The 18,427-nt window shown below is 38.8% G+C and overlaps 3 protein-coding genes across 14 annotated transcripts in view; 2 read left to right on the top strand and 1 right to left on the bottom strand.

The window, feature by feature from the left end:
* Positions 1 to 3,534, top strand: part of LOC135334470 (uncharacterized) — a 48,283-nt gene extending 44,749 nt beyond the window's left edge. The window contains exons 10-12 of the transcript XR_010394302.1: positions 3,119 to 3,203; positions 3,260 to 3,342; positions 3,401 to 3,534. The gene's annotated coding sequence lies outside the window, so the exon portion shown is untranslated. The remainder of the gene's footprint in view (positions 1 to 3,118; positions 3,204 to 3,259; positions 3,343 to 3,400) is intronic.
* LOC135334454 (uncharacterized) overlaps positions 1 to 15,775 on the bottom strand; it is a 32,243-nt gene extending 16,468 nt beyond the window's left edge. For 10 of the 11 annotated variants that reach the window (XM_064529615.1, XM_064529617.1, XM_064529621.1 and 7 more), the window contains exons 1-12: positions 15,600 to 15,774; positions 9,177 to 9,449; positions 8,819 to 9,112; positions 8,441 to 8,707; positions 7,923 to 8,358; positions 4,811 to 6,428; positions 4,426 to 4,477; positions 4,300 to 4,361; positions 4,226 to 4,247; positions 3,635 to 3,921; positions 3,536 to 3,575; positions 1,561 to 1,849 (exon numbers count right to left, since the gene is read on the bottom strand). In XM_064529615.1, the coding sequence (XP_064385685.1) occupies positions 1,561 to 1,849; positions 3,536 to 3,575; positions 3,635 to 3,921; positions 4,226 to 4,247; positions 4,300 to 4,361; positions 4,426 to 4,477; positions 4,811 to 6,428; positions 7,923 to 8,358; positions 8,441 to 8,707; positions 8,819 to 9,112; positions 9,177 to 9,449; positions 15,600 to 15,687 (3,728 nt within the window). In that variant the 5' untranslated portion in view covers positions 15,688 to 15,774. Of the gene's footprint in view, positions 1 to 1,560; positions 1,850 to 3,535; positions 3,576 to 3,634; positions 3,922 to 4,225; positions 4,248 to 4,299; positions 4,362 to 4,425; positions 4,478 to 4,810; positions 6,429 to 7,922; positions 8,359 to 8,440; positions 8,708 to 8,818; positions 9,113 to 9,176; positions 9,450 to 15,599 lie in introns of all 11 variants that reach the window. The other variant, XM_064529625.1, reaches the window with a different exon arrangement.
* Positions 15,776 to 15,815: 40 nt separating this feature from the next.
* On the top strand, positions 15,816 to 18,382 carry LOC135334463 (uncharacterized). 2 transcript variants are annotated; one of them, XM_064529641.1, is made up of 2 exons: positions 15,816 to 16,311; positions 16,378 to 18,382. In XM_064529641.1, exons 1-2 carry the CDS (start codon positions 16,270 to 16,272, stop codon positions 18,019 to 18,021), a joined length of 1,686 nt encoding a protein of 561 aa, XP_064385711.1. In that variant the 5' UTR covers positions 15,816 to 16,269; the 3' UTR covers positions 18,022 to 18,382. The 2 variants fall into 2 exon arrangements, with proteins under 2 accessions (XP_064385711.1, XP_064385710.1); XM_064529640.1 differs by having other exon boundaries at positions 15,816 to 18,382.
* The last annotated feature ends 45 nt before the right edge of the window (positions 18,383 to 18,427 follow it).

The following is an 18,427-nucleotide window of genomic DNA, read 5'->3' as shown; positions in this document are numbered from 1 at the left end:
ATAGCGGGTATATTTCGAGGGTATAAAATTAATGTTAATTTGCGGTTTTCGCTGATTAAGCATGTATCGCGAACATTTTATACCCATGAATTTAATATCACATACAAAAGGTTGCTATTCAGTGAAAATTAAATCCACGAAAACCTATCTAACAGTTCAGCGAAAGTTTTATACCCTCAAGATATACCCGCTATACGGTATATACCGTATAGCGGGTATATTTCGAGGGTATAAATTTTTGCGGATGGACCTCTACAAAGGATTTCGCGGATTTTATTTTCGTGGTCTGAGTTCCAGCCTTTTGGCGCATGCGCACATCAATATGCAGCTGTACCTCCACACCGTTAGCCTCGAATCCATGCCTAGCCTGTGAATCAGTGAGGCACTATGTCCTCCACCTCTAGCAGAACGTTTACTGTGCAGGCCATGGTCAGGGGATACAGTAGATGTACAGTAGATGTAGAGCAAGCTAGCTGGCTATACCGGTGTCCTTGTCTCTAGATTCCTTTTTCTTTCCTCTTATTGTCGATAGGTGTGGTCAATAATACTGAACACGCCTACTATTCAATAAGATATAAAATTTCGTGGATATAAATTTTCGTGGTACAGGCTCAATCCGTGAAAACTACGAACATTTATACCCTCGAAATATACCCGCTATACGGTAGTCAGCTTTACCGTATCCCTCGTGCGGCTACGCCTCGAGGCATAAAAAGTAAGGGTGCCGTAAGAGTAGACCAGGACAGTTAAAATATCCAAAATTAGTATAGAGTCGTTTGTAGTTGCGTGAGATCCAAAGTCTTCGTATTCTAGTGGTGTGGTAATTTTTGTTTAGGACACTAGCTGATAAGATCTACATGGAAGTACATGGGAAAAAATTGCCTCAAGGAGATAATTATACTAAGTAAACTGTTTGTATTGTAGTAAAGCCTCGAAGCAAGGTTTGCGCATGCGCACTAGTATCTAAATGACTGTTTTGTCGGTGTCTATGTGATTTAGAAGCCCTCAGCCACTTGTAGTGTCCTCACTACACTCGGGATACTAATTTGGTGCCTTTGGGCTTCTAAATCCTATATATCTTGTATAGACACCTCCAAAACAGTGTCTAACTATTATGTAGTACTAACCATCACCGACATGTGGGGCACATCCCTGAACCTTGTGTTGATATTTATGAGTGGGATGTATAGGCAAGTAATTTACAACTTCTGTGCCAAGTGTGTAATTAACTCTACGCATGGAATTATGAATGAAACATTATTCCAGCCACTATAATTCAATTTAGTAGACTGTGAATTTTCGTGAGGTGAAAAATTTCGTGTTTTTGAGGGCAGAGCAGTTAACGTGAAGATTAAAACTGGGATAAACTCACACGCACCAGTAATTCACATACAAAGCACTTGGTGGGTATGGTTTCCTGGCATTTAAATGCGAATATTACAACCAGCGAAATTTTTTTCTGAGGGATTTTTAGCCAAATAGCGAAAATGTGCACGCGAAATTTTCCCGCTATACGGTACTGCTCAAGCAAAGTGATGCATACTCAACTGCTCCACTTACTGTTTCAGCAGAGCATTTTCCAAATCTCTTCCGAGACCAGGATAATTCTCCCGCACAGGCAGTGATTGCACACTATTCTTGAGGTCTCGAAGATTTGCACAACCCCCACTCAACCAGCAGCTGAACATTTCTCTTACACATTCGTCTGGGTCATGATGGCACTTAGTCCGGATACATTCCAAGGCGGGTACATCATTCAGCAAAAAAATACCGATGTCAAACCATTTTACTCTGGCCCTCCAAACAGTATTGACGATGATTTTCAGATGGCTAGGTGCAAGTTGAAACGCTGGAAATGAACAAAGACGACAGTTAATAAAATGGTATGGTTGCTATGTTGTGGTGAAATTAATGTGGTAAAATTAATGGGGTTCATATCAAAGATATCTGCTCGTGCATGAACTGTTCACACTAGGATTGGTAGCAGCACACTTTTTAGCCCTTTTGCAGTTATTACTAAGCAGGGAAGGATCACAGCTGAATTCTACAGTCTTCTTACGTCTGCATGTGTGATATGGGATTGCAAAATGTTTGCATATGCACGGTATTAGCATTCTATAACATAGAGGTAAGGTTGGGTTAGAAAAGGGTTAAAAAAAAAAGAGCTGTTAGTTACTTTTGTTTTTTTAGCAAGTTGGATCACTGGCCTAGAATGTTTTGCACGTGAAAAACCTTTGCGAATGCAGCAGAAAATTTGAACACTTTGCGATCGCATTTTGGCAAGGATTGTGATGCCATACAAATTACCGTTGCGATTCTATTTTGCGAAGCGATCAACGCTCGCAAAATTCGCATATGTTTAATGCTCACAAAAGTTTTAGTAATAATAATGGGAAAGTATAAATAGGAGTCGGCTATTCGTAGATGATTGATTTTACCTAGCTGTACCCTGTCTACTCAACGTTATTTTCAGCAAGATGTGCTCCTACATTTACACTAAGCACCAGTAGCCTAAGTAAGATGATCTCTCAGACTTGACTTTTCTCACGAAGAAAATTTTTACCAATGTGCGCATCCGCAGTAAAAAATGAGTGCTTCTGTCATAGTTACGCCAAAGGCGGGAGAAGGCATGTACCTTCAGCAGGCTTCCAAATCTATCATGGCATATTGGGTATATTCCTAAAAATTTTGCAGTACAGTCACACGACTGCATATGATAAATGTCATTGGCTATAGGTCACATGATCGACACAAAAATACTGGGACATTCCATGTCAACTCAACACAAAAAAATGAGCACCCCCTCCGATTTCAACGAAACTTGGCATATACATACCTTATAATAACCACACCCAATTTAACCCATGTGTCGTATGGCTTCTTAGTTATGAGCCCCTTGAAAATGTTGGTGATACTCATCAGTTTTTGTTTGAATTATGCAAGTAGCCTCAATTCCACGCCGCGTTAACTTGCTTCCATTCTAGTACCAGGAGTACATTAATGTACTCTTGCTGGCTTGTACAAACAGGTTTGACAGTATTACGTAGGGAATTATGCTTTTTGGTCGATTTTAAGGCAGTAAACGATACTCTTGGCATTTATCACTCCCTTATTTTAGACAGTACAAAGGATAGCACATGGTCGTTGAGTGTAAATAAGGAGGCATCTCAGTCTCACGAGCAGACTTGACCACTTGCACCGAGGTATTTTACACCACAGGTGCTTGCGCCATTCATTTAACAATGATTCAATTCCACAGAAAACACCACACCGTCCACCTCAACCCCCACCACTCCAGACGGTCATAAGCCACTACCTCCCACCACTCCAGACGGGCATGAGGTAAATTATGAACACGTGAAGTTAGACTCTATTGTACTTGGTTTTTTTTTTATCACAGGCAAAGGAAGCAACAAAGGCAAGTGAGCTACGGTGGTGTGACCTCCACCACTCCAAACAGTACTCAATTGGAAAAGTAAACTTTTTATTAGAGGTCTAGTGACATTAAGTAAGTGTAATGTAAACAAGAACTCACTTTCATCCATCGCAGAAGTGTCTGGGCATGAAAGCTCAAACTGAAGGATAAATATATACACTGAAAACGTATAGTGTTAATTGCGTAAGTAACACAAACCTGATTAAAATTTCTCTCCAAATCTTCATCCAGTCGAGGACAACTTTCTCTCAGAGAAAGTGACATCATACACTTCTTAAGGACGTTCAAGGTAGGTGGAGGCTCCTGACATAGCCAGTAGTAGAGGACCTCAGTGAAGCATTCCTCAGGTTTGTAATGGTTCCTCAATCCAATTGCTTTCAATATAGATGAATCGATGTGTAGAGCAGTACCTATGTTTTCCCACTCCACTCTGGCTCTCCAAATGCAGACCCGTAATAAAGGCAGCTGACTAACTGTCAGACAATCTGAGAGAACAATCTTGCTTCATACTAGCTATAGTATAATAACATAATTACGTAGAGAAGGAGAAGACAGAGGGATAAGCAGCTATACACATGCAGTTTCCAAATACCAAATTTGACCTAGATCTATAATGATAGGAAAAATCATTCTAAAGCCATATAAAGTGCTTCAGACGTCGACATAGTGCAAGTATACATACTAGCACACCACATTTTGAGGTGAGGAACATGCTCAGAACCATGCATATAGAGCAACTGCTGCTCTATATGCATGGTTTCGAAAATTAAAATTATAGTAATGGTATACCTGAGGTACTTTTGTGGCCGTCCTGTAGCAAGACAAAAAATCATTAATAATAGTTGAATTGTTAAACAGCTCACCCAGTACTTGGTTGAAGATAAATGTAATTCCGAGTAGTCATATTCAACACGTTTGGAGCATGCTAGAAGAAAGTATACACATTAGATCAGAGTGTACTATATATAGCCCATATAAATACAACTTACGTAAAGCAACTTCTGAAGCTGGTCTTTTTCTACTCGTAGAAATACACACATCCTGTAGAACAATACACTTAATGATTCTCAATTATCATTATCTTCAATAATGTGTGTGCAACAAACTCTACGGTATTACTAGAATGTTTTGCGAGCATCAAACATTTTGTAAACTTTACGATGGTTGATCAATTCGCAACATTAAAATCCGCAAAACCTATTTTGTACTAGTAAATACACATGATCCTTGCCAGAACGCAATAGTTAGATCACAAAAGGGTCAACTTTTCTGCTGACTTAGCTCATTCGCAAAGGTTTTTCACCAGCAAAATATTCTAGTAATACGGTGTATACAATGCAAAACCATAGAATGCTTACTAAACTGAAAATGTACCTCATTGAACCACACTTCATGACCTTTTGGGAGTGCTTTTGCATTCTTGCTAATGATACACTTTAAAGCCTGCATCTCCCCCCGATAAAACAATATGGTTGCTGCATGAACTTGTTCTCCATGGCATTTGTCAGGACAGAGGAATGCTAAAGAGTGAGTGGCTTTACAATTGTAATTCAACTTGCTAACAATGTCAGTCAATGCTTCAACCACACGATTCCGAACATAGCAGCAAATTTCTCCAAAGGGAAATTTTCGTTCGATTTTCGAAGGCTGCACATCAATCTTTATATACGTTGCATGGAGGGAGAAGTAAAATTTGTCTACGTAAGGACCTACAGACACTGTTAGCTGGTCACGATAAATACAATCTACATCCAACACGATTTTTATCTCATGACCCTTGTCAGTTAGAATATCACTCACTAAAAATCCAAAAATGCCGCGTGGAGTGTACCCAGTATCAAAAATGATCACCATTGGAGGGAGTACATTAAAGGAAGCATCATTTTCAAAAATTTCAGCATGAACAAGAGAGCAAGGCAAAAAATATTTTACGGTTTCACCATCTTTCTCCAATGGTGCAATTATGTGATGGTACATCAGAAAAGCGATCAATTTTTGGTTTGTAAAAAGCTCTGAATTGGTAGACACTTTGCTAACCATTTCAACTGGAAACAATCCTTTCTTCTCGAAATCTTCTTTAGTAGAATAATTAACACGATCAAAAGTGAAAGTATTGAGAACCAATTCTGTAACACAGTCAAACAACATCTGGGGATCTTTTATAACAATGTCTGATAATTCAGGAACATCACTGAAGTACCGAATTACACCAATGTTGTAATGCAGGAATCTCAGTGCAGCATTCAATTCTTCAATCGATTCAATCCCACATTGTTTTCCAGCTTCCACACAAGTTGAATAGTGCAGCACTCTATTCTTTATACGGCGTAGAGCAAGACTAAAGCAAAGCCAAGTGTAGGGAGTTCGAACTTGGTAATCATCATTTCGCATTCCTATTCTTTCCACAGTCTTACGGATACATGCAATGTCATCTGTATCTGGAATTAAATTATTAATGGTATGACACAAGTGTGATTCTGTGGCAAACTCAATCACTCCAGAGCGGTATGCTTCAGTGCATTTCACAGTTCTTTGTAGCTCTTCATCCATTACAAGTAGTTCCTCTACAGTAACCAAATCTTTAAACGTAATGACAAACATTGCTTTAGGAAGTTGCTTGTGTTGTCCTGTAGACATTATCGTTGCCAGAGTTAACAGAACATTTTCTTTTACCGTATAGTTTGCTTTATATGATACGGCAGACTGTCCATTTTTGTGTAAGTACTCAATTGGACACTTGTTGTTGAGACCCCAGTGAGCAGCAATGACTATAATATGAAGGCTAGGGCCATTTGTTAGTGCTGGCACCAGTTCTTGGAATTCAAGCTGGCCACCTATATCTGAAATGTATAGAGTCCATGGGTCCTTAATCATTGTCATTTCGAGTTTTGCTTTCTTAATGGCAAGTTTGAATAAATTCAATATTGAAGAATTATCTGGACCTTGCTCAAATGTTTCAGTGAAGAGACTACTGTTGAAGGTTTTGATAGTGCTAAAATGAAAAAGGATCGTCCTTAATACTATACATGATTTTGCATGAAAACATTATACTCTTTATACTCTGAAGAGCAACCACCCATTATATAACAGCAGCCCAAGGCTCAGATCCAGATTTAAACTAAAACAGAATGTCAGCCTCTTTTTCCAAAGCGTTCTGGATGATAACTAAAGACACCTATACGGATAATGGCCAAATTTTTAATTTTGTAAGTTTCACTGTATATAATTAAAGCACCGCAGGTGCTGATGCCTCGGTGGAGATGCCAAAGCTACATAACATAAAGCTACTAATAGCTTATTTTTTGCAATATTTTACTGCATGCGAACTCAAAGAGTGGGTATAATGATCGACTATGATTGTTGTTAAAAACGATAGATGCCAAAAGTTCAAGTCTAAAATTAATGGCTGCCATCAGCAGAGCCTTGTAGCTCTCTTCTCACTCTTGCAGCTACCAATAGCTAGCATTCTAGTGCAGAGCTAACTACTAAGTAGAGTAGTAACACTCGGTAAACAAGTTTGGCTACGTGCTCTTCTGAAAAGGCTGCAATGGCATTCCAAGTAAGCAAAACTAGGCATAACTCGAGAACGAAGCATTATTTTGCAAATCCACGAATTAAAATCCAAGAAAACATGATTAGAAGCCTATAGAAACTTTTACTTGCACTTGATTCATCCTTGAGCAGCTGTAGCAGTCTACACAGACACACACTTACAGCTTGGTGCGCATGCGCAAGCGAGGTATTTGGTAGTGTGTTTGTGTCTCTGTAGATTGCTACAGCTGCTCAGGGATCAATAAACTGCATGTAAGAGTTTCTATTATAGGCTTCTATATGTTTTCTTGTTAATTCAAGGATTTGCAAAATAATACTTCGTTTTCGAGTTATGCCTAGTTTTGCTTACTTGGAATGCAATTGCAGCCTTTTCAGAAGAGTGCATAGCAAAACTTGTCCATGGAGTGTTGCTACTCTACTTAGTAGTTAGCTCTGCCGGCACTAGAATGCTAGCTATTGGTAGCTTCAAGAGTGAGAAGAGAGCTGCAAGGCTCTCTGTGCCACTCTGACTGCTAGACTATAATTATATACTGTCCACAACTGAAGCTATCCTTGAGATTATAAGCACTTCCAGTAGGTTTGTGAGCTCCTACTAGTCACACAGACTGAATGTCTGGAGCTAAGAGAGATTCTACTATTGATGACTCTCATCAGCTTGTAGCATCACAAAACAAGTAGGCTGCATGGTCGGGGCAAGGTATACTGCAAAATATTAATAGTTCTAATTATAATATATAATTATAGTACTGGGCAAGCTAAACTCCTACTTTCAGACTTCTCTATAACTAGTAACGAGTGAGTTAGCTGACAAATTTCACATTGAACTCAATGTAAACTTGCCTGACTCAGTAATATTATTTTGTGCTATATAGTTATCCCATATACAGACAATTAAGGAGCTAATCAATAAGTCTATATATATATATATATATACCTGGTTGTATTCCTAGTGGGTAATTCTGAATCAACCATAGAAGTTACTGTTCCAGGATAAACTGATTCTCCAATAGTGTCTGCAATGATAATATTGTCTTCGTCATCTTCATTGGCATTATTCGATTGAAGCTGCTCAGCAGTCATCACCTCACGCACAACAAGGTTAGCTTCTTCATGCAAATCTTCGATTGGAGTCCAGAGAATACCTTCAACAAGCACAGTAGACTGGCTTAGCTCTATACGCGCTGATTCTTCCATTACAGCAGTACTTGGTTCAACAGGGCAAGCATGTTTCCCCTGTAGAACCTTGATTAACGACGTCTTTCCAGACCGGGCATTTCCTTGTATCGTTGCTTGCATTATAGTCTGATTTAAGTATCCTCTTTGCTTCACTGTATAATTGAATATGTCCAGTAGCCTTTGATCCTCCGGTGCTGCAATAAATAAATTTATAGACTGTGCATTTTTTTGACCCAATGTATATATAATTATATCTAGTGTAAAGTGCAAGCATACCAATAAGATATTTCTTCTCGTATAGGGTCTTGACTAAATCATGGTGCCTCATTCTATACAAAGCTAATGCAGCTTCTCTCCAGGTGGGAGATGGGTTGTGTTGAAGAAAATGATTTAAAATAGCTTCTTTTTTCTCATCGTCTGTTTGAAAAGATGATCTAATCTCATTCTGTTGGGTTGTAGGTACCCTTAGCCGATATCCAATTTCATCCCATTTTGTCACACCCTCAAACGCGGCTAGTAAATTTTCCATTGTTAGGGTTTCATCTGCAGGAATAAACACATTCCGTCATATACAGTTCTCATGCATTAAAATCATTGATGCCTCTCTTGTACACACGAGAGATTTAATAGCGTGACAACACATACATCACAAACCATTCTCAATGTCAAGGTAATCCTTCACACAAATGGCAAGAGCTTCCTTTTCCTTCAGGAAATGCAATGCTCCAGCTAGAGTAGACCATGAAGCATTGAAAAGCATTCTCACCCAGTACTTGGCTAGAGAAGTTTGTTGATCTTTAACAGAGGAGTATTGTTTCTTAATTCTATCTTGTATAGTGATTGGCACCATAAGCTCTCCTGCCAGATGATAAGTATATACATCATCTGCCCAATCATCAGTGGTAGCTGCAATCACTCTAGCAACATTCTCAACAGTAAGACTTGGGTCTGTAGTGAAAAACAACCGTTAACTGTTGTGTGAGTATGATTTATATTAAAGGAATTTACTCACCTAAAATGTGCTCAGAATAAGTTTTAATGTGCTTAACTATCCCATTCTCTTCCAGCCTTTCAAGAGCTCGAATGATCCTTCGCCAAGAAGCAAATGGATGTAGTTGGAGAAAATGCTTGAGAACAGCTGTTAATCTCTCTAGTGAGGAGCAATTCTGCTTCTCGATACTTTGCAATACTGCTTCAGGGAATCGCAGATCAGCACCCAAATCATTCCATCTGTTTTCAACACTTTTCAGAGCAGACACTAGGTTTGAAAGTGTGAGTCTTGGAGCTGTATAGTTTTAAAATGGACGTTAGTACGCAATGTCATGCTGGACTGCATAGTTCACAATATCAAGCGATTATATAGGCACTGATTGTGACAGGCACAGAACGACACTGTCGAGAAAATTCAGGTAAACTGTAAGTAGCATAGTTATATCTACAACATGAAATCGATTTTGATAGTTTTGCGAGCATCAAAAACATAATAATTATGCGAATTTTGCGAGTGTTGATCGCTTTGCAAAAATAAAATCGCAAAAACCTATACCGGTACTTATACTTACTTGTATGACATCACGATCTTATTGACATTTCTAGGGCTGAAGGGTAAAACAATTGTAGGAGCTGGTATAAGTACTGGCTAGATAGGTCAGATACTGTTACTCAAAAACTATCAGGAATTAAAATGGCAAAATTTTAAGCTAGGAAATATGTACTATATGCATCAGGATACCTTTGAAAGGTGAAACTTCTTGGTGCTAGTTGATGTTTCAACAAGTGTAACACAGACATATAACTAAAGTATCACGTGTTAAACAATTCTCCCTAAGTTGCTATAAGTATTGTATATAGTCTGCTTTAATTGGCATAAGGGTAGCTATTCGTTCTACCACATGCTTTTTATTAGAGATTTAAGCTTCACTATATATTCACTCGACTGAAAAATGATCTGGAAACGACAATACAATCAATCAAGGGTGTCATTCTTTGAGCCATGCATACAGTGACTCTGGTGGTCATGTATTGGACCATATAGATATAGAGTAGAGAGGGATTGGAAACGGAAGTGAGTCACGTGATGTTTTACAATGAAGTCTACGTAGTGGCTCTGGGACCATCCATGTATCTCTTCATTACTCCCGCAAAAGCCCGGGAAACTTATTGTGCATACATCTCAGAGCTACCCCCATTACTGAATCACACTCCTCCTGATGGTAGGTATCATTTGGAAACGAAGAAAATATAATCTCGATTGTCGTGAAGTAGCTAAAGGTACACAAAGCGCTTTTTCATGCTTGTGTTCCTATAGTACCTTTGATATAGCTAAGGCTGTGTAACTAAATAGTGTACTGTGTCCCAAATGGCCTCAAGTATGATATGAAAGTTGACGTTTAGCAGCAGAACTGCTCGTGGACTTTTTACAGAGAGCAAAATTATTCTTATAAATTATTCACGTTAGCCCTAGTGTTAAAATATAAGCCTCGATTAAAACCGCGGAGATACACGGATGGTACTTTGAGGGTACTTCCGTTTCCAATCCCTCTCTACTCTGTCTATGATTGGACTTGTATACCTTGAATGGTCTAGTATAATCATGCAAGCATGGAACTCTGATCCCCTTTGTTATCATGTACTATCAGTGTCTTCAACTATGAAGACATACCTTCCCTAGGATCAGCAATGATCTGGCAAAAAGTATACTCTCATAAGGATTAGCAAGCACCCTCTGGCAGAAAAAACAACCACATACTAGCCTCCTACGCAAGCCTTGAAGGAATTAAGAAAGAAGGCCTGCTACTGACTGTTTGCGCGCGCATGTGCGATACTTTCTCGTAAAATCTACTGAACATTAATTTTTTCATCACTCGAATAAATAATATAAGTCAGTGTGCATGGTACATAGACTCGGCTACATTGTAGCTAGAGACAGAGGAGTTGACTTAGATTAGTCAAATGTAGATTTGTTGGAGCACTTCACTGTGCAACTCATTTTCTTTATGTGGCTTTTCTAGGCTATAGTGTCAGCTTTTCACCCTGTTCTGAGGATGGTTTTTCACACTGTTAATTGTTGTAGGCAGGTGTGAGTCTTTGTTAGAGCTACGAGAAGCTATCAGAGTAAACATTACTGCTACTACTAGATCACCACTTTAGTCTGTTTTGTTTTACTGAGCATACACGTTTTTGTCCTGAGTTAGACATAATAGTTAGCACATGCGTAAGCAGTCGATACCAGGCCCTCTTCTCTCGAACAAGCAATTAACAATGAGAGGAAGTGGGCGTGGGGACGAGGCTACCTTGAAAACCTTTTGCGATCACCCTAATTTTGACACTAATATCACACCATCCATGGGTTACAGCAGTCTGTTTGTTTGCTAGTGATTTTTGAGTTAGTTTGGCGGAGCCGGACCTCTGGAGGTCGAGTTTCAAGCCTATCTTGGATTAGTGCTGGCGCTACTAAAGTGGCGCCCTATTAGATTACTCACATGATTGGTTACACTTCCACATGTAGTTGCAAAACTGCCATGTGCAGTATCATTCACTTGTGGTCAAGCCAACTAATATCATAGACAGCAATCAGCAGAACAAATCCTAGATAGGCTTGAAACCCGACCTATGACTGGCCAGAGGCCAACCTCTGGCCAACTAAGAGGTTAACTAATTCTAAGTCTGCTCACCTAGATATGCCCAAGTGGTGCGTTTACAGCATCAATAGCCTCAACACAACCAGTTACCGTATAGCGAGTTATTTTCGTATGGTGGAAATCTTCGTATATTTCGTATTGAAGAGCATCATACAAAAATTAAAACTACGAAATTATTCTACCGCAATAGATTCAACGTCACTATCTGAGCTGTACGAATATTTAAATATGAAAATTAATATTCAAATAGGTCGTTCATGCGAAAATTACACGCTATACGGTAGTTTAATTGTGGCAGATTCAGATTTTCTCATGTAAAAATTCGTTGTTGAACAAAAGCGAGCAAAAGCTAGATTTGAGACATCAAACTATCTAGTCCTACGCATGTAGGGCTACTAAACAGGAACGCACACTAAACAGGAACAACCGGAAATGAAACCAATAATGGGCGTGGCTATTGCAGGGTTGTTGTTGAGAGTGTGGGCTAATTATCGAGCTGGACTGATCAAGTAGCTTCTCTGTGTCACTGTATTGTAGCTGTACTAACTACATAGAGCTGAATAGCTTAAATTGTTTTGGGGAAGAAGATGCTCCTCTACTATGATTCTACTATGAATATATATACATAATAAGTCATATAGGTGTTCCTGTTTAGCGTCACACAAAACTAGGAACACCCCCTAGAGGCCAAGATACAGGCTGTGTAACTTGACCAGGCACCCAGACGACTTATTATGTATATATGATCATAGCAGAGGAGCATCTTCCTCTCCAAAACAAACTAGACGTACCAGTAATGTGTTAATGAATTTAAGCAACATTTCTATAGCTAGTAAGCTCTATAATCCGACTATTATAGCTAGCACAGCTACACTACAGTGACACTCTCTAGCTACTTGATCGGTCACCATGTCTTGGAAGAGTATATACAGCTCCATTCCCAGTTCAATAATTAGCCCACGTGTTGAATAATGACCTCGCAATAGCCACGCCCATTTATTGGTTTCATTTCCGGTTGTTTCTGTTTAGTGGCGTTCTGGTTTATAGTGGCCCTACATGCGCATGCATACTCTGTATACCTTATTACTATTATAAACGGGTACTAATTTTAGCAAATTTTAGCGAATTTGTAATTAACGCTAAATTAAGTATACATGCTAATAATAAAACACAATTAAATAACCTTTCTTTTTTCTAATGTACTTTTGTATAATGTAATGTACTTTTGAGAGTATATTAAGCAAGCTAGCCCCTTTTTCATCTGTATCTGACTCAAAACTTTCCATTCAACCTTAAAACTCATACTTGTACATCTTTTGACTACCGTATAGCGGGTAATTTCCATGGGGTAAAAATTCATTTATCTGGAAAACGATGGTTTTCATGAGTAAAAATGTCGTTTAGTCTCGTTGTCTGCACTGCATTCATACGTTCCGGTAAGCCACGCCTATGTTAAAATTTCGTGGAGGTCAGCTTGTCCACAAAAATAACAAATTTTTGACCCCACAAAAATTACAGTAATTATAATATTGTGGTAATGAATTTGCTACAAATCCGCCAAAATTAGTACCCCTAAAAACAGAGAAAAATCTGAAAACCCTAAATTACTACCCGTCTATAATAGTAACATTAAGGTGTACATCACGTGATAGGTGTGCTTTGGTTCACGTTAAAAATTTGTACAGCTCCAACTACCATCTTTGTTCTAATTACAGAATCACTCCAATAGAAGAACCAACTGTCAGTTATTTTTTGTTCTATTTATGAACAATTTCCATTTCGTAATTATTTTATTGTGGTGCTTAGTTATTACCTTAATGTTACTATTATAGACGGGTAGTAATTTTAGCATTTTCAGATTCAGGGTACTAATTTTGGCGGATTTGTAGCTAATACCTCAAAAGATGTACAAGTATGGAGTCAGATACAGATGAAAAAGGGCTAGTTTGCTTAGCATACTCTCAAAAGTACATTACATTCTACAAAAGTACATTAGAAAAAAGAAAAATTTTTTATTTTTTTAATGAGATTCATAATTTTTTTAATCGCATGTTGTCCTATTATTCACTGTGATTCGTACAGTGATTAATCACGTATCAGTAATTGCACGTCGTCAAGGCAGTAATTACTGTCTTGACGACCGTACGTTCGAATAACGGCCGTGGCTAATTATTTTACTGAAACTGCAGCTTAAAACTACATCACCTAATTGCGTTTTATTATTAGCGCATACTTAATTTAGCGTTAATTACAAATTTGCTAAAATTTGCTAAAATTAGTACCCGTTTATAATAGTAACAATAAGGTAGTTATAGTTAGCACGACCATAACCAACAACCTATATACAGTTATAAAATACAGTTAGCACGGTTTCAAGGACATAGTCTGCAAGCCAGGCTCAGCTAAATGCTGCTGTTGCTGTACACATTCGATATGTAGAATACTACTTTGAGTCCCTAGATCACAAACGTTTAAGGACTTGAAACTTGAGCGGCTATATTCGAGGCAACCAAGTCACTGTAATGTGTTTTTTTTGTTAGCTCCACCCTATTCTAAGAATTCTTTTGTCGTCCAGATTCGAATTGGTGCTGTAATTAGAACAAAGACGATAACACTGAGAGTTCTGCCCTTCAGTGCTCTAGTTATTAACTTAACAGGACCAGGAATTCATGCACTCCGACAGGACTGGTAGATCTAGTATTTTTACCATTGTGTACATATTTTTTATCTGTGAAATTAATGACATTCATAACTTGCCAATTACTCGTTAGTTGTTTTAATAATAATATCTGGGAGTTACTAAATTTCGCAAAATTTCGTCACCTTGGTAATAGCATAGATATAAGAAGGAAGAGGGATGGGAAACGAAGCACGTGCGCACAATCACTTCTGTGTAATGGCAAAAGGTTGATCTGCGTTTCGGCTCTAGACACCCCGCCAACCCAGCGGGAAATGTTATTACTATCATTCACAGCTCTCCACTGGGACTCTTAGTACTGTGCTGAGCATCCACACCTACTGTGCATCATATAGAAGTGTTGTGTATCTCACCAAGAGCTTGAAAACTTTCAAAGGCAGTTTTTTGAGTGTTGTATTATCATTTCGGCTCCAGCATTGTAAAATCAAAGCCACTTGGCTTTAGGTTGGTAAGTGATGTTCATTTTTGTCTTAGTAAGCTGGTTTTTAAAAGCAGACTTTTTGTGTACCCATTTAGAAAGATACATCAATGATTGAATGTAGGTAAATGTCTCTTTGTATTCATTGATAGTTGGTTCATTGTATCGGCACAGTAATTTACGACAGAACTTTGCTACATTTCCATAATTCTCTATCATGTCTGTGACTGTACTGGAATACTCAACGGTACAGACAGAGCTCCTCTCAAGAATTTGCTGTCCAAGCTGCTTTTTACTGCTTGGAGGGTCTCACTAACTATTGCTGCTACCTTGTTGTGACTGTTCCACTAGCCATTGCTAATACATGGAGCTCAGTAGCTAGTTTATAGCCTAGTATTAGCTAAAAGCATGGGTTGGAGGAAATAAAGAAGAAAACATTGACCGAAACGCGGATCGTCAATGCTATTTACGTAGCATTTCCCATCCCTCTCCCTTCTTTAATATATCTATGGTAATAGTGGAGAAAGAATTGTCAAAAATCGATTTCATACGGAATTCATTGTAGGCAGTTTAACACAAACCATTCAGAGCACAAAAAACTTATTTGGTAGCACAGCAAACTTATATTTAAAATTTATAGTCTATTATTTATAGATATAATTATGTTGAGTGACCTACCTTCTCTTTGTTTTTTTCCCTTGGCTTTATTGAGAACTAAACTGACAGGCACTGAGCCACTACAGGCAGCTGAAGAAGTAGCAAACATACTCTTAGACTACCAATTGTCATCTCCACAAGATATAGATCACAACAGTGTCACAAAGGTATGCATGAGGGTCACAGTTTAATAAACCCACTTCCTCCTAAAAATAAATTGTTTGTGGGAAAATTGCTTATTCCAACATAAAGTTGTTTGATAGTCCAAACATAGACTGATAGAGATAGGCCAAGCATAGAGAGCGAAGCGAGTCCCTATTAATTAAACAGTGGAAACGTATATCCCTTTTGATTGTTGATATTGGATTTTGTGGTAGATTGGCCTGGAGAGTACAAGTGTCATGAATGTGATTATCCTAGAAGTTGGTGCAGTGAGCTTAATAGAGTGAAGAGTGAAGAAGGGTCAGACTGTTAGATCAGAGATCTCTAGCTCTGTGGTTAGATAATAGAGCACTCTGGTTAGATCGCCGTAGCTATTTTTTAAACTGCTGACTAGACAAAAAAACAGCACAGACTCTTGTCTGTTCGCACGTGACTCAACTTCTTTCCCTACGAAAATTGGTCCCCCAAAAAACCCGATTTTGGGGAACAATTAATTTTTACAAAATTGGCATCCCGTGAATCACTAATCATGGAACCTCAAGATCAAGACCTGCTCAGTCTCCCCACAGAGGTACTGATCAAGATAACTGACACTCTGACTGGTTATGAGAAACTGTGTCTCCGTATCTCCTGCAAGAGATACGGAGACACATTCTATTCCATCCTCAGCGACCCTCGTGCCTGGAACTCCCTGGTGTGGAAAGACTGCCGCAGAAGAGATGAAGACTTCAAGGCTCTCAGGCTATTGTTGGGACTGTCTTGTTCCTATGTTCAAAATATTTATGTATCGTATAATCCTAACTCGCTAAAATTTCCTCTTTCTAAGTTTATCCCCAAAATCCACAGCTGTAAACAAGTCCGATATCTCTCACTGATTGGCATGCCTATAACGCTCTCAATGCTGGAAAAACTGCTCTCTGCACTGCCGTCTCTGTACTATGTCAATGTATCAGTGAGGCAAAAGCTTGAAGTTAACCAGATCGTTTGTGCAGCCTCCAAAATACAGCACCTTCAAATAGTACGCATTACTGAAACGTCTACAGTTAATTTTCGTGCCGCACATTATGTACCACTAGCTGTTCAACATTGGAGGGAGAATAACTATTTGCCGCCAAATCTGGAGTTTAGTGTTTCATACATTTCCTTTGAAGTTGTCCTTGGCCAACTAACAAGTTGTGACCACCCAGCTCTTCTTTCAATTTATTCCAATTGTTCGCCAGTTGCTGGAAATATGATAAATAAATACCCAATCCTAAAGGTGTCGTTACATCCGAGCGTCGAAATTGTGACATGTCCTGCTAAATCAGTTTGCTCATCTTGTCATGCCTCGTATTCATTGGTTCTATCTCCAAGTAATGATCCTGTCAGTGCAATAGTGTACAAATCAGGCATCCCTTCACCCGGCCTCACTGTCTCATTTTTACCCCCCAGCATCAAATACCTCTCTTTGGCTGGATTAAAGGAGCTATCTTCTACTGATCTTACGTTGCTCTCTGAGTCTTGTCCCATTCTGGTCTGTTTTGATATTAGTCGTTGTGAGAATGTCCTTCTCAATCTACAAGGATTGGCTGACATTAGCTCAAATTGCTCAGGATTGGTTGCTCTGAATCTCAAGGGTATTGACAAAGTCGAAAGTATGGCCTCTCTCTGGGAAGTGCTAGCAGTGATGAAGAAACTTCGCTATTTGGCATTAAAGAATTGCTTGTGTGTTCCTGACAGAAGTGTTACACCTCCAAGTACTATCGGTGAACGTGTGTCCCACTTACCCCCGTTTGACGTGCAAAGTCGTTCTCGTATTCACCTTAGTGTAGTACGGATGAATTTGTTTTCACTTGAAATTGACTATAGTCAGAATGTTTACAAACCCCTTCCACTTGATTTTGAAATGCTTTTGCCAGCTCTGGTACGGGTGCAGCACTTAAGAATCCTAACCAACTCAAACGGAACAGTCGATCTTACCAATATCCTACCAAATCTACCGTCTCTCACTTATATGGCCATTAGATCACAGGATAGTTTACCGCAATTGACTTTACCCACGGACCCAGACTGTTACTCTTCTTTGAAAAAAATGTACATCTATTGTTTGTCAGAAATCACTGCTCAGTCTGAAGTTTTTAAAGCCCTCTCTCAGTCTCGATCTCTGACACACCTGTGCCTGAGTATGACAGACGCTGATCATTTTGTTAACTCTGAATTGAGTAATTTTCGTCATCTCTGTGAGTGTTATGTGATGTGTAGATATATGCCTGGACAACAATCACAGGCACTGTACTGCTAGATGCAAAAGGAATATGTGGATCAGTGAAGTCTATACAAACAACAAGACAAATGTATTTAAGGCAAATTCAATTTCTTGATCAAGTGGAAGATGTAAGATCACTATTTCGTTTTCAACGGACTTAATTTGTGTTAATGGCATGCATTGTATCAGGACTCCAGGAGTACAGTTTGCTGCTATAGCTGTATACGTGTCTTTACTCTCTATAATTATATATAGGTAGAGGCTTGACACTTCATTCATATGGTGTAAATGTATACATGTAATCATAGTGGCAAATTCATGTTGAAATAATACAAAACTAATTGTCAAGAATAAAAGAGTATGACCATGCATAATTATTATTAAGTCGGGGCCTGCATGCATGGGCTATGTGATGCACTCCTGGTTATACGATGTACCCTTA

Source organism: Halichondria panicea, chromosome 4, assembly GCF_963675165.1.
Source record: "Halichondria panicea chromosome 4, odHalPani1.1, whole genome shotgun sequence".
NCBI lineage: Eukaryota > Metazoa > Porifera > Demospongiae > Suberitida > Halichondriidae > Halichondria > Halichondria panicea.
Note: the sequence above shows the minus strand (reverse complement) of the source record. Positions and strands in the feature narration are given on the sequence as shown.

Excerpts from the sequence above, each read along its gene's own strand:
- LOC135334463 (XM_064529640.1), top strand. The coding sequence starts at position 16,270 with ATGGAACCTCAAGATCAAGACCTGCTCAGTCTCCCCACAGAGGTACTG.